The sequence below is a fragment of the Oncorhynchus kisutch genome, linkage group LG28, assembly GCF_002021735.2.
Source record: "Oncorhynchus kisutch isolate 150728-3 linkage group LG28, Okis_V2, whole genome shotgun sequence".
NCBI lineage: Eukaryota > Metazoa > Chordata > Actinopteri > Salmoniformes > Salmonidae > Oncorhynchus > Oncorhynchus kisutch.
In genome coordinates this window covers 10,242,481-10,264,016 of record NC_034201.2, presented here as the reverse complement: position 1 = coordinate 10,264,016, position 21,536 = coordinate 10,242,481, and the positions used below count along the sequence as shown (strand labels likewise).

The 21,536-nt window shown below is 45.1% G+C and overlaps 1 protein-coding gene across 1 annotated transcript in view; it reads left to right on the top strand.

The window, feature by feature from the left end:
- The first annotated feature begins 185 nt into the window (after positions 1 to 185).
- Positions 186 to 21,536, top strand: part of LOC109872537 (ephrin-B3-like) — a 37,627-nt gene continuing 16,276 nt past the window's right edge. Inside the window, exons 1-2 of the mRNA XM_031807656.1 lie at positions 186 to 1,177; positions 20,411 to 20,706. Of these exons, the coding sequence (XP_031663516.1) occupies positions 1,029 to 1,177; positions 20,411 to 20,706 (445 nt within the window). The 5' untranslated portion in view covers positions 186 to 1,028. The remainder of the gene's footprint in view (positions 1,178 to 20,410; positions 20,707 to 21,536) is intronic.

The window sequence follows — 21,536 nt, the reverse complement described above, 5'->3', positions numbered from 1 at the left end:
CTGATTAGAGGGCATGTTTCATTTGGGTATGTCATCAGTTTGGGTGGTGGTAATAGTAAGGGGGTCTCCCAGAGCTACACTCTGGAACACAAGTAATCTTGCATAGCATGTGCTACTGCACTCCATCCCTATACCTAGCTACTCTATCAGTGTGCAGCATAGTACGAGGTTGAGAGAGAGAAGGATGCAACGAACATAAAGCCATATAGTGAACATTAGAGACCTCTCGGGAAACTGGCTTTGATCAAAAACGAGTTAATCGAGGTGCAATATGTTTAATATGACAATATTCAGTGACTGCCTGTCCTTTTTGAAGTTTGACCTAAGTTTGACTTGATCTTTTTTAATGCCAAGATTGCCATAATAGCGGAAAGGATAAATGACGGATAGAATGGGATTTTTTGTGTGCGCTAAGACGCAGAAGGCATAACAATGGAGAAAGCGGGAAAATGCTTAATGCGTTAAGCATTCAAGTGCTGCAACAAGAGCACAGCGAATAGGCGATCAACTTTGGTCAGCGAATGTTTTCTTATACAACATTGGACTAGGCTGTACGAGTCAGGGACATTTGAGCAAGCAAACCAGTGCATCTGCGTGGCAAGGTAGGCAATGGCACTTTGCCAATGAAGATAAACGCCCGCTATCCAAAATTACGCTTCCAAAGTGGTAGAATGCGGTTACTCCAATATTCGCGACCTTCAACGCATTTGTCTGGAGAGGTGACATTAGGAGAGATGATAGATATAGGCTTTGTCATGCAATAATGTCCATAATTGCTGGACACATTTTAAACCAGAAAGCTGAATATTGCCACTAATGCACTTTAAACTCAAGAGGTTGACACATTGTATCTCTAACCACATTGCAACTACTCTGAATGTTGTTTGATTGATTTTTGGGACGTTTTTTCTTATGCGATTTCCGAAGTCGCACAATAGCTGCGCGCTTCCAGGGATTTCGTGAACTTCGTTCGCAGTCTCCAAACGATTCTTTGTCTGAATCGATTCCCCGTCACTTTTTGGGGTAAAATGGCAGGAGAGAGCCGAGGAGCAGCGATGGCTTTGGCGTTTTGGGACGGCTGTAATGGCTTGGGATTTATTTTTATCTTTCTTGTGGATCTACTGGGAATAGCTGCAGGTAACATGGAACCTATTTACTGGAATACGTTGAACAAGAGGTACGTGGTTAAACGCTGTCATATAGACCAGTTTAGATGTATTTATAAGTCGTCGCCCCCCCCCCCCCCCCCCCCCCCCCCCCCCACAAAAAAAAAACACATTGTCTGATTATGACTGACTGAATACATGTCACTCGTGTACACCGTGTCTTTACAGGCTGTCAACGCGAATAACTGTGCGTTATTTAGGTGACATTGCAGTCCGGCAGAGTGGCTTTTGGAGAATCCTACTGAACGCAACAATACAACTACCAACTCATGGGGATCATGCGCAACTTGGGGACACTGATTATTTTGTAAGCTTCGATTTCAGGTCTAATGACATGAGTTCACTCAATATCCAACTCTACACTGGGCTAAGCTACTTGTTGCTGGTGGAGGTGAATATTGGTGGTGGGGATACTGACTTCATTGGCGAGGAAGACGGGAGTCTCCCGGCACATAATGTCCAGCGAAGTCGGACACGGGTTCTATTCCACAGAGATGTGTGTCCCGCAGGGTTGGGCTTAATTTAGAATATATCAAATTTCAATTCTTGAATTTTAATTGAAATAGTAAACGGGATACAAAATTCAAATTTGAATAAAGGAAATATAATTTAATTCAAATGTCACTTCAAGGCCTAGTCTATACAAATATAAATATTGTACATAAATTGTACATGCATATCAAATATTAAATGTGAATTTTCTAAGATATTATATTATATCACTTACATTTGCATTATTATATATATATTATTTACCAGAATGCATTAGTTCAACCCTCAAGTTGACCCCGTGGCTTTCAAAAAGAAGCCAAACAAATGAAATTGTGCTGGAAATATAATGGTCTATTCTAAGCAATTAGTTAAAAGATTTATATGAACATTTGTTTCCAGAGAAAAGTGATACACTACATGACCAAAAATATGGTGTTGGTACCCCCCCCCCCCCCCCCCCCCCCCCCCCCCCCCCCTTGCTGCTATAACAGCCTCCACTCTTCTGGGGAGGCTTTTCACTAGATGTTGGAACATTGCTGCAGGGACTTGCTTCAATTCAGCCAAGAGCATTAGTGAGGTCCGGCACTTATGTTGGGTGATTAGGCCTGGCTCGCAGTCGGCGTTCCAATTCATCCCAAAGGTTTTTGATGAGGTTGAGGCCAGGGCTCTGTGCAGGCTAGTCAAGTTCTTACACACTGATCTCGACAACCATTTCTGTATGAACCTTGCTTTGTGCACAGGGGCATTGTCATGCTGAAACAGGAAAGGGCCTTCCCTAAATTGTTGCCACAAAGTTGGAAGCACAGAATCGTCGAGAATGTCATTGTATGCTGTAGCATTACGATTTCCCTTCACTGCAACTAATTGGCTTAGTCCGAACCATGAAAAACAGCCCCAAACCATTGTTCCTCCTTCACCAAACTTTACAGTTGACACTATGCATTTGGGCAGGTAGCGTTCTCCTGGCATCCCCCAAAGCTACATTCATATATCAGACTGCCAGACGGTGAAGTGTGATTCATCACTCCAAAGAATGCGTTTCCACTGCTCCAGAGTCCAATTGCAGTGAGCTTTACACCACCCCAGCCGACTCTTGGATTTGCGCATGATGATCTTAGGCTTGTGAGTGGCTGCTCAGCCATGGAAACCCATTTCATGAACCTACCGACAAACAGTTATTGTACTGACGTTGCTTCCAGAGGCAGTTTGGAACTCTGTAGTGAGTGTTGCAACCGATGACAGACAACTTTTACGTGCTTCAGCAATCGTCTGTCCTGTTCTGTAAGGTTGCGTGGCCAACCACTTCACGGCTGAGCCGTTGTTGCTCCTAGATTTTTCCACTTCACAATAACAGCACTTATTTTTTTGTATTTTTTTATTTATTTCACCTTTATTTAACCAACCAGGTAGGCTAGTTGAGAACAAGTTCTCATTTGCAACTGCGACCTGGCCAAGATAAAGCATAGCAGTGTGAGCAGACAACAAAGAGTTACACATGGAGTAAACAATTAACAAGTCAATAACACAGTAGAAAACAAAGGGGGGAGTCTATATACAATGTGTGCAAAAGGCATGAGGAGGTAGGCAAATAATTAAAATTTTGCAGATTAACACTGGAGTGAAGAATGATCAGATGGTCATGTACAGGTAGAGATATTGGTGTGCAAAAGAGCAGAAAAGTAAATAAATAAAAACAGTATGGGGATGAGGTAGGTGAAAAAGGGTGGGCTATTTACCAATAGACTATGTACAGCTGCAGCGATCGGTTAGCTGCTCAGATAGCTGATGTTTGAAGTTGGTGAGGGAGATAAAAGTCTCCAACTTCAGCGATTTTTGCAATTCGTTCCAGTCACAGGCAGCAGAGTACTGGAACGAAAGGCGGCCAAATGAGGTGTTGGCTTTAGGGATGATCAGTGAGATAGTTGACCAGGGCAGCTATAGCAAGGCAGAGATTTGACAAACTGACTTGTCGGAAAGGTGGCATCCTATGACAGTGCCACATTGAAAGTCACTGAGCTATTCAGTAAGGACATTCCACTGCCAATGTTAGTCTATTGAGATTGCATGGCTGTGTGCTCGAATTTATACGGGTGTGGCTGAAATAGCCGAAGTACTTTTGTATATATATACTGTATATTCTTTGGTATCTGGAAGTGTGACCTGTCAGATTGAATTAAACTCATGTTCTATTAGCGCATTCATGTGCTAGTCGGAACCAGGAAACTCTGAAATTTCCGCCGTGTTTACTTGTCAAACAAGGCACATGTATTACTACAGTAAGTTGGACATTTCAGAGTTTCCTAGTTCTGACTAGCACGTGAACACTATGACTGAGTGGAATTTATTTAAATTGTATTGAATTAAATTCTACTTCCTGTGGGATGTGGCCAATTCTAATTTCAACTCATGAGTTGAATGGGGGTCAATTCCAAGATTCTGAAATGAGCCCAACCCAGGTGTCCTGTGCCTATAGTTCCATATAGACTAGTGTAAAACTATAGTCTACCTTTCTGGCTGTAGAGAGAGCAAGCAGACCGCTCTTGGGTTGTTAAGCATGGGAATGCCTGTTTATGGCAGATGCTTGTGTGAGAGAGGGGGTGGTCTTCATGCATGATTGCACCCTCATAAAGGGTCGCGTGTGTGCCCTCCGTGATTTCAACCCTCCCCTCCCGCCTGCGTGGACTCATGCTGAGTTTACGAATGGGGAATTATGAAAGCCAGTGAGAACTTGGCCTGGATTTGTCCAACGCTGTTCAAGCAAGCTCCTCTTTTGTCAAAGCCCAGACTCTCACCTATTGGCAAGCATGCAGTAATTGTGCATCAATTCATAAGCTAGGCCTTAATTTCTCGCTCGTGTGAGGACAGACACAGATACACAGTTGAACAATCAAAGAAGGTTTGATTAAATAGGCCTACACGACTCTCGCTACCCAAATCACCTTGTAGTTGTTAGGTTACGTTTCCATAGACAGAAGAGATACATGAACAAACTGCCCAAATGTCACTATAATTAATTAATTAATAATGTATTCATGAGAGGGTTTTGTTTAGTGAGTTGCAATAAGGGGGTACAATTATCGAGAAGAGTCAAGATGTTGAGAGTGGCCGGTGAAAGGAGGGGAATATGAAGAGATGGAAAGATGCAACCACGAGATGGAGAGATTAAAAATAACCCAGAGTTGGGTCTGATGAGTCTTTTTAAGTGGGCCCAGATAGAGGGACACACTGAGTGTGAGCTCTGTGCTACTGCTGAGAATCTCTCATCCGTATGGAATCTAATGTTCCTCCGATATATGAAAAGGTCAATGCGTTTACTCATGGCCTGTTAGACAGCTCTTCCTCAGACTCCTGATGGCCAAGACGACCAACACACACAACAGACAGACACAGGCAATGAATACAGAAACATGTTCAGTACAGATATAGAAAATCACACACTCTAAACATGGATATAAGATGAGTGAGTGGAGTTAGGGAGTGCAGGGGGCCCCCCAGGTGGTGAGGGTAGGTAGCAACACATCTGCCACGCTGATCCTTAACACGAGTCCCTCAGGGGTGCGTGCTCAGTCCCTTCCTGTACTCCCTGTTCACCCACGACTGCATGGCCAGGCACGACTCCAACACCAAGTTTGCAGACGACACAACAGCCCGATCACCGACAACGACGAGACCGCCTATAGGGAGGAGGTCAGACACCTGGCCGGGTGGTGCCAGAATAACAACCTATCCCTGAATGTAACCAAAACTAAGGAGATAATTGTGGACTACAGGAAAAGGAGGACCGAGCACGCCCCCATTCTCATCGACGGGGCTGTAGTGGAGCAGGTTGAGAGCTTCAAGTTCCTTAGTGTCCACATCACCAACAAACTAGTATGGCCCAAACACAACAAGACAGTCGTGAAGAGGGCACGACAAAGCCTATTTCCCCTCAGGAAACTAAAAAGATTTGGTGAGATCCTGAGATCCTCAAAAGGTTCTACAGCTGCAACATCGAGAGCATTGGTCTGGTCATTGCCCTGCCTCCGACCACAAGGCACTACAGAGGGTAGTGCGTATGGCCGAGTACATCACTGGGGCTAAGCTTCCTGCATTCCAGGACCTCTACACCAGGCGGTGTCAGAGGAAGGCTCTAAAAATGGTCAAAGACCCCAGCCACCCCAGTTCTCTCTACTACCGCATGGCAAGCGGTACCGGAGTGCCAAGTCTAGGACAAAAAGGCTTCTCAACAGTTTTTACCCCCAAGCCATAAGACTCCTGAACAGGTGATCAAAAGGCTACCCGGACTAGTAAGCATTTAACTGTAAGGTCTACACCTGTTGTATTCGGAGCACGTGACAAACTTTGATTTGATTTGGATTTGACATCTGAGGCAGAGTCGTGTAAGGTGAAGTGGCTGTACATCTCTTCCCCCTTAAGTGGGCATTCAAAAATGAAAACTTCACAGGCTGCTCAATATTTAATGAATCACGTGCTAATTGGCTGAGGATAAAAAGCCTGGTTAGCTGGGCTAAGCGTTTCAGATTAAAACCTTTTGAAAGATTGGGAAAAGAAAGGAAACCGAAACAGTGTCAGGAGACTGAGGAGCGGGTAGCCTGAGTTTAAGAATGAGGTCCCTGCGTCTTCACATGTGTTCAGCCTCATTTACCCCCCTTACACTGCCACATACAGTCAGAGTGTTACACCCTCATAGTTGGAGTGAGTGTGATGTCTGTGTCAGAAAGGAGTGTGTGTGTGTGTGTTTACTTGCCTGAGTGTGTTTGTGTTTGTGCATGTTGTTCCTAGGGGTGTGGGTATCATTGTTGTTGGGTGTGTGGGGGTGTATTCCCAGTCAGTCACTCAGCGGCTGTCTCAGTCAGTGTTTAGACTCGCCTTGTTTACTCATCCAGTGAGGAACAAAATCCACCCCTGTCCTCCTGTGACACCTCCTGCTCAGACAGCCGTGTGCGATGGATGGAGGAGGAGGAGGGGGGGGGGGGTTTACTATGAATGCCTAGGCGTGTCTGTGTTAAACCTGTGTATTTTCCAGTCTAAATATTTAACAGTCTAGATTGAACTGTGGAGAATAAACAGTGTCAAATGAAGAAGGGCAAAGGAAAGTGCTCTGGGACGTGTATGAATAGGCGAGCTGTCTGTATATGAGCAAGCTTGTGTGAAATGTATGCATGCTTGCAGTGAAATACTGAATGTGCGACCAAACAAAAGTTTTCCATAGACTTGTGAAGGTGACTTTGGTAACAGCACCAAATTAGCTGTACCACTTGACCTCGGATTAGGGGTGTGAGAGTAAGGGAGGGTAATCCTCCTACTCAACACACACCCAGCCGTCCCCTCTTGTGGAGTGCACCACTGTCAGTCAGACAACAAAGCAGTATGTGAGGGGGATTTTTTTTCTCTCTCGCTCACTCGTATATATCCCCCCCCAAGCAGACACATCGATGGCTCTGAACGAACTTTATTTAACTCTCTGCAAACTGGAAACGATTTATCCGGAGGCTGCATTCATTGTAGCTGGGGATTTTAACAAGGCTAATCTGAAAACAAGACTCCCTAAATTTTATCAGCATATCGATTGCGCAACCAGGGGTGGAAAGACCCTGGATCATTGTTACTCTAACTTCCGCGACGCATATAAGGCCCTGCCCCGCCCCCCTTTCGGAAAAGCTGACCACGACTCCATTTTGTTGATCCCTGCCTACAGACAGAAACTAAAACAAGAAGCTCCCACGCTGAGGTCTGTCCAACGCTGGTCCGACCAAGCTGACTCCACACTCCAAGACTGCTTCCATCACGTGGACTGGGAGATGTTTCGTATTGCGTCAGCCAACAACATTGACGAATACGCTGATTCGGTGTGCGAGTTCATTAGAACGTGCGTTGAAGATGTCGTTCCCATAGCAACGATTAAAACATTCCCCAACCAGAAACCGTGGATTGATGGCAGCATTCGTGTGGAACTGAAGGCGCGAACCACTGCTTTTAATCAGGGCAAGGTGTCTGGTAACATGACTGAATACAAACAGTGCAGCTATTCCCTCCGCAAGGCTATCAAACAAGCTAAGCGCCAGTACAGAGACAAAGTAGAATCTCAATTCAACGGCTCAGACACAAGAGGCATGTGGCAGGGTCTACAGTCAATCACGGACTACAGGAAGAAACCCAGCCCAGTCACGGACCAGGATGTCTTGCTCCCAGGCAGACTAAACAACTTTTTTGCCCGCTTTGAGGACAATACAGTGCCACTGACACGGCCTGCAACGAAAACATGCGGTCTCTCCTTCACTGCAGCCGAAGTGAGTAAGACATTTAAACGTGTTAACCCTCGCAAGGCTGCAGGCCCAGACGGCATCCCCAGCCGCGCCCTCAGAGCATGCGCAGACCAGCTGGCCGGTGTGTTTACGGACATATTCAACCAATCCCTATACCAGTCTGCTGTTCCCACATGCTTCAAGAGGGCCACCATTGTTCCTGTTCCCAAGAAAGCTAAGGTAACTGAGCTAAACGACTACCGCCCCGTAGCACTCACATCCGTCATCATGAAGTGCTTTGAGAGACTAGTCAAGGACCATATCACCTCCACCCTACCTGACACCCTAGACCCACTCCAATTTGCTTACCGCCCAAATAGGTCCACAGACGATGCAATCTCAACCACACTGCACACTGCCCTAACCCATCTGGACAAGAGGAATACCTATGTGAGAATGCTGTTCATCGACTACAGCTCGGCATTCAACACCATAGTACCCTCCAAGCTCGTCATCAAGCTCGAGACCCTGGGTCTCGACCCCGCCCTGTGCAACTGGGTACTGGACTTCCTGACGGGCCGCCCCCAGGTGGTGAGGGTAGGCAACAACATCTCCTCCCCGCTGATCCTCAACACTGGGGCCCCACAAGGGTGCGTTCTGAGCCCTCTCCTGTACTCCCTGTTCACCCACGACTGCGTGGCCACGCACGCCTCCAACTCAATCATCAAGTTTGCGGACGACACAACAGTGGTAGGCTTGATTACCAACAACGACGAGACGGCCTACAGGGAGGAGGTGAGGGCCCTCGGAGTGTGGTTTCAGGAAAATAACCTCACACTCAACGTCAACAAAACTAAGGAGATGATTGTGGACTTCAGGAAACAGCAGAGGGAACACCCCCCCATCCACATCGATGGAACAGTAGTGGAGAGGGTAGCAAGTTTTAAGTTCCGCGGCATACACATCACAGACAAACTGAATTGGTCCACTCACACAGACAGCATCGTGAAGAAGGTGCAGCAGCGCCTCTTCAATCTCAGGAGGCTGAAGAAATTCGGCTTGTCACCAAAAGCACTCACAAACTTCTACAGATGCACAATCGAGAGCATCCTGGCGGGCTGTATCACCGCCTGGTATGGCAACTGCACCGCCCTCAACCGTAAGGCTCTCCAGAGGGTAGTGAGGTCTGCACAACGCATCACCGGGGGCAAACTACCTGCCCTCCAGGACACCTACACCACCCGATGCTACAGGAAGGCCATAAAGATCATCAAGGACATCAACCACCCGAGCCACTGCCTGTTCACCCCGCTGTCATCCAGAAGGCGAGGTCAGTACAGGTGCATCAAAGCTGGGACCGAGAGACTGAAAAACAGCTTCTATCTCAAGGCCATCAGACTGTTAAACAGCCACCACTAACATTGAGTGGCTACTGCCAACACACTGTCAATGCCACTGACTCTACTCCAGCCACTTTAATCATGGGAATTGATGGGAAATGATGTAAATATATCACTAGCCACTTTAAACAATGCTACCTTATATAATGTTACTTACCCTACATTATTCATCTCATATGCATACGTAGATACTGTACTCTATATCATCGACTGCATCCTTATGTAATACATGTATCACTAGCCACTTTAACTATGCCACTTGGTTTACATACTCATCTCATATGTATATACTGTACTCGATATCATCTACTGTATCTTGCCTATGCTGCTCTGTACCATCACTCATTCATATATCCTTATGTACATATTCTTTATCCCCTTACACTGTGTATAAGACAGTAGTTTTTTTTGGAATTGTTAGTTAGATTACTTGTTCGTTATTACTGCATTGTCGGAACTAGAAGCACAAGCATTTCGCTACACTCGCATTAACATCTGCTAACCATGTGTATGTGACAAATAAATTTGATTTGATTCTCTGCTGGTAGCCTAGTGGTTAGAGCGTTGGGCCAGTAACCAAAGGGTCACTGGTTCGAATACCCGGGCTGGCAAGGTGGAAAATCTGTCGACGTGTCCTTGAGCAAGGCACTTAAAGGAGCAGTTCACTATTTACAGCTAGCAATCAATGGAAGTGCTGGGGGCATGTAAACAAAGCAAAATAAAAAATGTATGTCGTATGACTTCCATTGGTAGCTTATGGTGGCTGAAGTTTGTAGAGGCTGTTTTAAGGAAAACTGAACCAGGGATTACAGTTTCTCCTGGCCCATAGACTACTTTCGTGGTGAGGAACCATCTAACATCAAGTATTAATTTTTTTATCACTTACTCAGTAGCTCCATCTCTCCATGTGCCCTCTTTTACCTGAGATTGTTACCATAAGGAATAGCCACAGAGCTATCTGGAGCTAATTTATTAAATAAAACATAACCAGTGAGAATGTTACCAGTCATAAACTACTGGATGTCAGAATACAGACTAGTGGTGGAAGCTGCATTTGCGGCATTGCGTGGGATTCTTGGCAGAAGACTAATCTGATGGAATCTCTTCAGTAATCCAATGGTTTCATCAACTCTTGCCCAGGGATATGGGCAGGATTCAAGAGTGATGAGTAAATATGTTAAAGGGTGCATGACATAAAGAACTTTCCTCCCTTTCACATGTTTTGTAGTAGGTGTATGGCTTAAGGCGTCAGCATGCTTCAGTTCGGCTGGCGGCTAGACGAACCGAACGAGTGTGCTCCCTTAAAAGACCTCCGCTTGAAAAGAACGAGAAAAAAAGCGGCAATAGGACTGTTTCTCCTTTTGAAGATCCCGTAGGAAGTATACACTTCCTCAAAATAGAAGATAACTCAAGAAATCTGTCATTAATTTTTATGTTTTTGCCGAGGAGCTCTTAGTCGCGCAAAATACATTTTGGTGCAGTATTTCTGAAAGAAAAAATGTGCATCAAAACAAGTCGTCTCTTGTTGAATGACAACAGACTTTTTCGAAGAATCCCTACTGTTGCCCAATCACGGACGAAGGGGCGTAGCATTCGGCTCCCGAAATTCGACTGGCCTCGAGAAAAAGTGACGTGTGCCTAAACAGCTGAAAAACCCCTTACCCGAAGTCCAAAATGAACACAAATGTCGGCATAATATATGCACGGAATCTTGCGAACTGTTTCGGCTGGGAATCACGTGGACGCCTTTACACTCCATCTATCTCTCACAGCCTCACGTCAGAATTAGACGGTCATCCATGTTTCTCAACCGTCACATTTAAAAGTTTTCCAAACGCCACATTTCGAAGTGTTAAAGGTTATGTTTAGGCAGTAACTCAGACATCTTCATTTTAGGCAGTAACTCAGACATCTTCATTTTAGGCAGTAACTCCGAATGGTTAAGGTACAAGGGTTAAGGTTTGGGATAATAAAGTCATTTTTGTTTTATCTTCAAACCTTTGGAATCGAGGCAGATGCTTAAATCCATCCGCATCCCCATCCACAATGCCCTAGCAAAACCAAAACCTACTTGAAGGTAACAGCGCTCACTGTTGCCCCTAGTGGCTGGTTTCCACTTCATCTCTCTGATGTCCTCAGACATGGATGGACGTCGAAGACTGACCTGTATCACGCACCTGGGTGTTCACCCACACACTAAAGTTTTACCCACCCTAGTAGCTACCTGCCAGTATCATTTGCAAATTCCCTTTCACCGCCCTCCTCGTTTTTAATGTTCTGTTTCAAAGGTGCTTCCCTGGCATGCCTTCAAAGTCTTGGCAGAGCATGAGAGCATGTGGCGAATAATGGAGTAATTGCAGTCTTAAGATTGCGCTGATGAGGGTTTCACTGTGAGGTGGTGGGTGGTGGGGGGGGGGGGGGGGTGATGATGTATGTTCCCTCCAATATGAAATGGATTCTCAGAACAGTGCATCACTATAATAAAAACGCTTGCTTTTCCCTTGTTTTTCTGCTTGTTTGATCTATATCCCCTTTTGATTTTTTAAAATCTCATTTTCCCTCCCTTCTCTCCATGTGCCTCTCCCTCATATCTCCTTGTTTCTCTCTATTCCTGCATCCTGTTTCTTTCTCCATCTACTCCTCCCTCTCTCTTCCGTAAAGGTTAAGTGGCGTGAATAATATTTTCTGTCTGCCTTGTTTTGTGTAATTGGGGGACCATCGAATGGAGAACAGGGTCCAAGAGCCATGTCAGTAATAAGAAGGACATGTAGTTGTTTTAACAAACCAGACTAATGTTTGCCCTTCAACATTCTCCTAATTGAACCCCACTCGCTCTTTACCCCGCCTCGCTTTGTTTTGCTCTCTCTCTCTCGTTCTTTGTCTCTGAAGTTGCATATTCAGTATCTGTCTTTCTGCTTCAAATGCACACACTTCTCTCGTATGAAACGTTTTATTCAAAAATATTACAAAGAATGGGAAACCTAGACATTCCCTGGCGTGCTAGTATACAAGGAAGACAGGAATGAAGAAGACAAAAGGGAAAAGAAGGAGGGAGAGAAGGGACCAGGGAGTTGTTCTCTCTGACTGACTTTCTGCTTCACTCATCCTCCAAACAAAAGGATGTGCTATTTTAAGTCTTCTCATCTTTAATCAGCCCTGTGATTTGGGTTTTATGAGCCTTTTCACGTGTGGTTAGAGTCCTGAGCATTTGGGTGCATGTATCCCTCTCATAGCCTGATACATACTGAGAGTCAGAACAAACACGGTTCCACTCCACGTTTCGAAAACTTGGTGACACTTTACTGGATACCTACCGTCGTAACACGGTCATAACCATGTCATGTCAACAGCTGACATAACTGTTCATAATATCGTCATAAGATAGGACATGTTATGTCAGCTGTTGTGACATGTTCGGACCTTGTCGTAAAGTGTTATGACGCTAGGTGTAAAGTGAAGTGTCACACGAAAACTTCATTCAACGTTCTGAACTACAAGATCCCACTTGTAACGAACCGACCTTAAGGGCTCCACGCAGTAGTCCGCAAACGGATCCGATGGAGCTTTTTTTGCGTACCTCTCTACTTTCGTGAGGCTGAATCTTTTTTTGGAACGCGTCGCAAACTGAGCTCCCGTTTGCGTAAACTGTGAAAACACTGGAGAGCCCTTTAGAGGGGAGTGCCTGCGTCTGAGCTCCGCTTGTGTCAAGGTTGGCCTATGTTAAGGCCAGAGTCTGATGGGGACTGAGTCATGGCGTAGGAATGTGGCTTTTATCTCTTAGTACTTAACTAATTAAATGAAGGCTCTAAACAACACTCTGAAAGCACTTCAGATAAAGCAGGACCCACTTAGCAGTTCTGGGGGAAGGGTCCTAGAAGGGCACGATATCAGCAATTCACCAAACTGCTGTGTTATGGGACAAAATTGACATTTACACATTTCTAGACACTAAATTACAGTGTTGTACAGTTTATTGGCATTAATGATCTATGGTATGAAACCCTGAGAGCTCTGTGTAAAATTGAGAAAGCAGCTTTGTTTTCTTCTGGCTGGCCTGTAAACAATTCAAGTCGATGGTAAACCATGTTCCACCTCATGCCAATGAAAGCTCTGGTCTAATGAACCAGTCCATCTCCCAACGTGTTCACCCTGGGTGGGCGACTGGGCTGAGGTGGTGCTGGACTGCCCTGGTCCCTGGCTGGCTTAGTGGACTGCGGGCTCTGGTGCATCCTGGTACGGTCCTCCCCTATACAGGCAGGGACAGCAGCAGGGGGATTACGGGGGAAGTTTGCCTGAAATCATCTTCAACAGAGCAGTGAGGCAGAATGGTGTGAGCAAACATGCAGCTGGAAGTGTATTCACAAGAGGTGGGGTTACAGCTAGAACCACAGCCAGTGCAAGTCAAATAGGATGAGAGGGCACAGGGCAGGCAATGAAGCAAACACCCACATTCCCATAAACACTGGGCCATGAAGGCGGCCAAAGGCCATTCCAATCTGTCCACTGCCGTGATAAGGCCATGGGATTCAGCAACACACTGAACCCTGGGTAGCCTCACACAGACCACAAGTAGAGACTGTCAAGACATGATCAAAAGTCAAGCAAGCTTTGGTTTCCCTTCCTTTGACCTGTGTGTCATCTGGTATAAGTAGTTCATATTATGTATGCAATCCTGATCCATCATTTAAAGGCACGGTTTTAAAACTCGACCATTGAATAATGCATCAGAATCCGTTTCATCAGCAGCTCTGACGAAGGCACTAATTTAGCATTGTTTTAAAAAGAGAAGTTGAAGGAGAAAATGCAATATTCATCTAGTTCGCTTCAGCGTCAATGTGAGATCAGATGAACGTTTCTCCAGATGAGCATCAATCAGCTGCTTGAGCTAACTGTTCTCGATATGGCCCACAACTATGTTGAATATGGCCATGGTCCATGCTTCATAGCTACGTCCAATCATGCTTTCTCTCTCAATACTAATATCTGTAGGACCTTCAACAGTCACCGTGATATTAGTATTAAGAGAGAAAGCATGGTTGGACATAGAGTTGAATTCGGAAGTTTACATACACCTTAGCCAAAAATATTTAAACTCATTTTTTATTTTAATTTTTTTTAACAATTCCTGACACTTAATCCTAGTAAAAAGGCAGCATCTAAGGTCAGTTAGGATCGCCACTTTATTTTAAGAATGTGACATGTCAGAATAATAGTGGAGAGAATGATTAATTTCATCTTTTTTTTCTTTCATCACATTCACGGTGGGTCAGAAGTTTACATACACTCAATTAGTATTTGGTAGCATTGCCTTTCAATTGTTTAACTTGGGTCAAGTGTTTCGGGTAGCCTTCCACAAGCTTCCCCCTCCAATGCTGGAGATGACATTGTTGTCATCTCCAGCAGGTGTATCTCACTGATCATCTCTAAAGCCAACACCTCATTTGGCCGCCTTTCATTCCAGTTCTTTGCTGCCTGTGACTGGAACGAAGTAAGTTGGGTGAATTCTGGGCCATTCCTCCAGTTTGCAGTTGCAAACCGTAGTCTGGCTTTTTTTATGGCTGTTTTGGAGCAGTGGCTTCTTCCTTGCTGAGCTGCCTTTCAGGTTATGTCGATATAGGACTCGTTTTACTGTGAATATAAATACTTTTGTACCTGTTTCCTCCAGCATCTTCACAAGGCCCTTTGCTGTTGTTCTGGGATTGATTTGCACTTTTCACACCAAAGTACATTCATCTCTAGGAGACAGAACGTGTCTCCTTCCTGAGCGGTATGATGGCTGCGTGGTCCCATGGTGTTTATACTTGCATACTATTGTTTGTACAGATGAACGTGGTACCTTCAGGGGTTTGGAAAAATTTTAACAATTTTTTTTTTCTGAGGTCTTGGCTGATTGATTTTCCCACGATGTCAAGCAAACAGGCACAGAGTTTGAAGGTAGGCCTTGAAACACATCCACAGGTACACTTCCAATTGACTAAAATTATGTTAATTAGCCTATCAGAAGCTTCTAAAGCCATGACATCATTTTCTGGAATTTTCCAAGCTATTTAAAGGCACAGTCAACTTAGTATGTAAACCTCTGATCCACTGGAATTGTGATACAGTGAATTATAAGTGAAGTAATCGGTCTGTAAACAATTGTTGGAAAAATGACTTGTGTCATGCACAAAGTAGATGTCCTAACCGACTTGCCAAAACTATAGTTTGTTCACAAGAAATGTGTGGAGTGGTTGAAAAACGAATTTTAATGACTCCAACCTAAGTGTATGCAAACTTCCGACTTCAACTGTAGCTATGAAGCATGGACCATAGCCATACTCAACATAGTTGTGGGCTTCATTCCCAGCATTAAACTTTGAACCCACTCATTAACAAGGTCAACGGCGTGTAGCCTTGAATTGCGTCAGGCCCGTAGTGTACAGGATGTGACCTCAGGCTACGGGTTATGACAGCAGAGTAATTACTGATGTCACATACGCACTTGACTGGCAACTTGAATATAGCCGAGTATGATGGGGATGTTGAGTCATGGGAGGATGGACAGAAATGGTACACTTAGAAATGTCCCAATAAGGAGACTTAAATAGCACACATATGCTCTGTATCAAAGCATTACTATATGCCTAAACAGAGCACATGTGGCTCTGCAGAAGTGAAAAGGTACACCGTGACAGACATGATTTGATTACTCAACTCGGAGTCATAGAGAGGAGACCGCTCAGACACCTGGCTCAAAGGCCTGCACAGTAATTCTCTACTTACATTGCTAACTGTGTGTGTAGAATAACGAGTGTACGAGAGCATATATCTGATGCGTGTGCTGAGCAGAAGGTGCACGATGTATCCGGACAAATGATAAAGGTCACTGTCTCTCACTATCTGTTCTATCTGTGCAGATCACCGTGAACCTCAAGCCTCTCTAAATGTGGTCATAGCAGGAACAGGACCTCGTTGTAATAGAGCCCAGGTTAAAGCCACTACATGGTACATACTGCATCATTCGTACTGTAGCCTATGTCACAGCAGAAACCTCAAGGGGAAAGTAACAGCCAATGATTTATTATCATGCTCTGTCAAACGCCCCAAAACCTTGTTTCCCTCTCTTCCAAAACACCTTGATCTGAGAGAAGGAAGGAGAGGGATGAAGGAGCCTGGAGCTCCCTGGTTGATTTGTCTGCTTGTCCCTCCCTGTGTTGAAATGTCACCAGGCTCTCAGGGCAGTAAGCGCTTAATGGAGAGCCAGGGAGTTGATGCTCTCTGTACCTTCATCTGCTCAAGGGTTATTCTAAGCAGAGCTATAGTCATCTGGTGGTGTAATCTACTCTCTGTTACATTGAGCTTGTGACTGGAGGTCTGTGAGAGACTCAAGGTGGGGAGTTTAGCATGGTTGCACCGTGAAATGACAGCGAAATCACACGGAATTAAATGTGTCCTCAGACTGTTAACGGCTGTTGGATTTAGCAAGAATCATGGGAAGTTCACATTGGAATGCCAGACGACAAAAACCACTGCGAAATCCCACAATTCTAAGAAGTTGTATTAAAAGCGAAAACCATGGCAGCATAATTTACTCTAGGATTATTAGGGAGGAACCATTTGTGGATTAGAGTAACAATTAGAGAGCTTAGTTGTCAATGATTATTATTTTTAAAATGACATTTTACTCCAGCTTGCTGGCTAACATTGTGAAAGCACGCAGAATAACACAGACAGAGGACTCATCCAAGCCTGTAGCCTCCATTCCCTCACTGAAGCTGCTCTGTACTGCAGTGTTCACTCTGTTTGACTATGGTCGGTGGCAAATTGCAGTCCTGTCGAAAGTCTTGGTAGTGTTAATGACAGGGTAATGTGTGTTGTGACTGAGATCGGCCACGCAACACAGTCACACACACGGCACTCCCTCTCTCCCTCTCTCTCTCTCTAAAGGAGCCCGCTGTTTTCTCTTCCTCTTTGCCTGTCTGACAATGTTTCTGCATGTGTTTCCTCATCCTGTGTGTTATCTCCACCAGCGCCTTATCTCTCCCTATCCCCACTGGAGCTGACAGGACCATGACCCAGAAAACCCTTTCAGATTTCAGCCTCCGATACACTCTCTGTCTCTCTGTCCCTGTTTCTCTCTTCATTAGTTGAGTTCGCCCTTTTCTTTTTAAGGGTGGCAAGTAGCCTAGCGTTTAGAGCACTGGGCCAGTAACAGAAAGGTCACTGGTTTGAATGTCCAAGGTGAAAAATCTGTAGTTCACTATTTACAACTTAATCTTAGATGGTTCCTTAACCTGAAAGTACACTCTTAGAAAAAGTGTTCTGCGGCTGTCCCTATAGGAGAAAGGGTGAAACCCAAAAGGGTTCTACAAGGAACCAAATGGGGTTCTTCAAAGGGTTCTCCTATGGGGACAGCCGAAGAACCCTCTTTGGTGCTAGATAGCACCTTTTTTTTAATCCATGGATCAGTTTTCTTTAAACAGTCACTAGAAACATCAGCTAACCTTAGACACCACAGCTAACAGTCACTAGAAACATCAGCTAACCTTAGACACCACAGCTAACAGTCACTAGAAACATCAGCTAACCTTAGACACCACAGCTAACAGTCACTAGAAACATCAGCTAACCTTAGACACCACAGCTAACAATCACTAGAAACATCAGCTAACCTTAGACACCACAACTAACAGTCACTAGAAACATCAGCTAACCTTAGACACCACAGCTAACAATCACTAGAAACATCAGCTAACCTTAGACACCACAGCTAACAGTCACTAGAAACATCAGCTAACCTTAGACACCACAGCTAACAATCACTAGAAACATCAGCTAACCTTAGACACCACAGCTAACAGTCACTAGAAACATCAGCTAACCTTAGACACCACAGCTAACAATCACTAGAAACATCAGCTAACCGTAGACACCACAACTAACAGTCACTAGAAACATCAGCTAACCTTAGACACCACAGCTAACAATCACTAGAAACCACAGCTAACAATCACTAGAAACATCAGCTAACCTTAGACACCACAGCTAACAATCACTAGAAACATCAGCTAACCTTAGACACCACAACTAACAGTCACTAGAAACATCAGCTAACCTTAGACACCACAGCTAACAATCACTAGAAACATCAGCTAACCTTAGACACCACAGCTAACAGTCACTAGAAACATCAGCTAACCTTAGACACCACAGCTAACAATCACTAGAAACATCAGCTAACCTTAGACACCACAGCTAACAGTCACTAGAAACATCAGCTAACCTTAGACACCACAGCTAACAGTCACTAGAAACATCAGCTAACCGTAGACACCACAACTAACAGTCACTAGAAACATCAGCTAACCTTAGACACCACAGCTAACAATCACTAGAAACATCAGCTAACCTTAGACACCACAGCTAACAATCACTAGAAACATCAGCTAACCTTAGACACCACAACTAACAGTCACTAGAAACATCAGCTAACCTTAGACACCACAGATAACAGTCACTAGAAACATCAGCTAACCTTAGACACCACAGCTAACAGTCACTAGAAACATCAGCTAACCTTAGACACCACAGCTAACAGTCACTAGAAACATCAGCTAACCTTAGACACCACAGCTAACAGTCACTAGAAACATCAGCTAACCGTAGACACCACAGCTAACAATCACTAGAAACATCAGCTAACCTTAGACACCACAGCTAACAATCACTAGAAACATCAGCTAACCTAAGACACCACAGCTAACAGTCACTAGAAACATCAGCTAACCTTAGACACCTCAGCTAACAGTCACTAGAAACATCAGCTAACCTTAGACACCACAGCTAACAGTCAATGGAAACATCAGCTAACCGTAGACACCACAGCTAACAGTCACTAGAAACATCAGCTAACCGTAGACACCACAACTACCAGTCACTAGAAACATCAGCTAACCTTAGACACCACAGCTAACAATCACTAGAAACATCAGCTAACCTTAGACACCACAGCTAACAGTCACTAGAAACATCAGCTAACCTTAGACACCACAGCTAACAATCACTAGAAACATCAGCTAACCTTAGACACCACAGCTAACAGTCACTAGAAACATCAGCTAACCGTAGACACCACAGCTAACAGTCACTAGAAACATCAGCTAACCTTAGACACCACAGCTAACAGTCACTAGAAACATCAGCTAACCTTAGACACCACAGCTAACAGTCACTAGAAACATCAGCTAACCTTAGACACCACAGCTAACAGTCAATGGAAACATCAGCTAACCGTAGACACCACAGCTAACAGTCAATGGAAACATCAGCTAACCGTAGACACCACAGCTAACAGTCAATGGAAACATCAGCTAACCTTAGACACCACAGCTAACAGTCACTAGAAACATCAGCTAACCGTAGACACCACAGCTAACACATTTCACTGCTCCTATCATACTACTATGGCTGACCCTGTAAAACAACACATTTCACTGCACCTATCATACTACTATGGCTGACCCTGTAAAACAACACATTTCCCTGCACCTATCATACTACTATGGCTGACCGTGTAAAACAACACATTTCACTGCACCTATCAAGTGTATGTGACAATACAACTCTATCTCTCCTCTTGTTTTGTCCTTTCAACCACTTTCTCATCTCATTTATTAAATGAAACATAAACAGTGAGAATGTTACTAGTCATGAGCTACTGGTTACCAGAATACAGGCTAGTGGTTGATTGGGATTCTTGGCAGAAGACTAATCTGATGCTCTCTCTCTCTCCTGTCTCTCTCTCTCCCCTCTCCTCTCTCTCTCTCCTCTCTCTCCTCTCTCTCTCTCTCTCTCTCTCTCTCTCTCTCTCTCTCTCACACACACACACACACCCCAACACACATTCATCCACAGAAAGAAACACACATACCACTCCCACAGCCATGCATGTACCCGCACACCCAGTGCTCCCACAGGCACTCGTCTGTGCCTCCAAACTGTGCCATGAATAGATGAGAGGCCTCCTCTCCAAACACAAGCTGTCAGACACAGAGATGGGTAAATATCACACTGTCAATCATTTGTTGCCATGGATACCATTCTCACCACTCTCTGTCTCCCTCTGCAGGTTCCAGGATGACAGGGGGTATGTGTTGTACCCCCAGATAGGAGATCGTCTGGACCTGATCTGCCCAGCCTCCAACCCCCCAGGCCCCCGCTCCCCCAGTGAGTATGAGTACTACAAGCTGTACCTGGTGTCCATGCGTGAGCAGGCCGACCGCTGTGAGGTGATGGGCGCGCCCAACCTGCTGCTCACCTGTGACAAGCCCAACAGTGACATGCGCTTCACCATCAAGTTCCAGGAGTTCTCCCCCAACCTGTGGGGACACGAGTTCAAGACCCTGACGGACTACTACATCATAGGTGAGGGGACCTGTGTGTGTGTGTGTAAGAGAGAGAGAGAGAGAGAGAGATATGTGAGGGGGGGAAAGGGAAACATTTTTAAAATGTGTGGTATGCACTATGGAAGCACTATCATTCCAGAACTTTCCAATTTGTGATGCATTTCTGTGTCTCCATGAGAAAGTATTTCCATGTGTCTCTCACAATGAGTGACACAGATAGAGCAGTGTTGAGCAGTGCCACTGTACCTCTGTTTTCTAGCCTCTCTCCTAGCTCTGTAGTAGACAGTGTGAGTTTGTGTATGAGAGGCCTGGGGCTCAGCAGTGTGTGTACTCCCCTGCATGACAGGAGCAGATCAGCAGACTGAGCTCTACAGGCTCTGAGCCAGCCATGACAGTCAGACTGAGCTCTACATGCTCTGATCCAGCCATGACAGTCAGACTGAGCTCTACATGCTCTGAGCCAGCCATGACAGTCAGACTGAGCTCTACATGCTCTGATCCAGCCATGACAGTCAGACTGAGCTCTACATGCTCTGATCCAGCCATGACAGTCAGACTGAGCTCTACATGCTCTGATCCAGCCATGGCAGTCAGACTGAGCTCTACATGCTCTGATCCAGCCATGACAGTCAGACTGAGTGCCACTCATCACACTCACTCCCCACACTGAGGAGATATGGAAAGGAATGATGTGTGTGTGGGGGGGGGGGGGGGGTAATCTAACCATGTGGAAATCGCATCTAGTTAACCTATATTGATTGGCATTTGTTAATGTTTCCAATATGGCAGTAATGAGTTGGAGTACTGAGAGACAAAGAAAGCTGGGTGAGGAGAGGGAGTTCATTCACC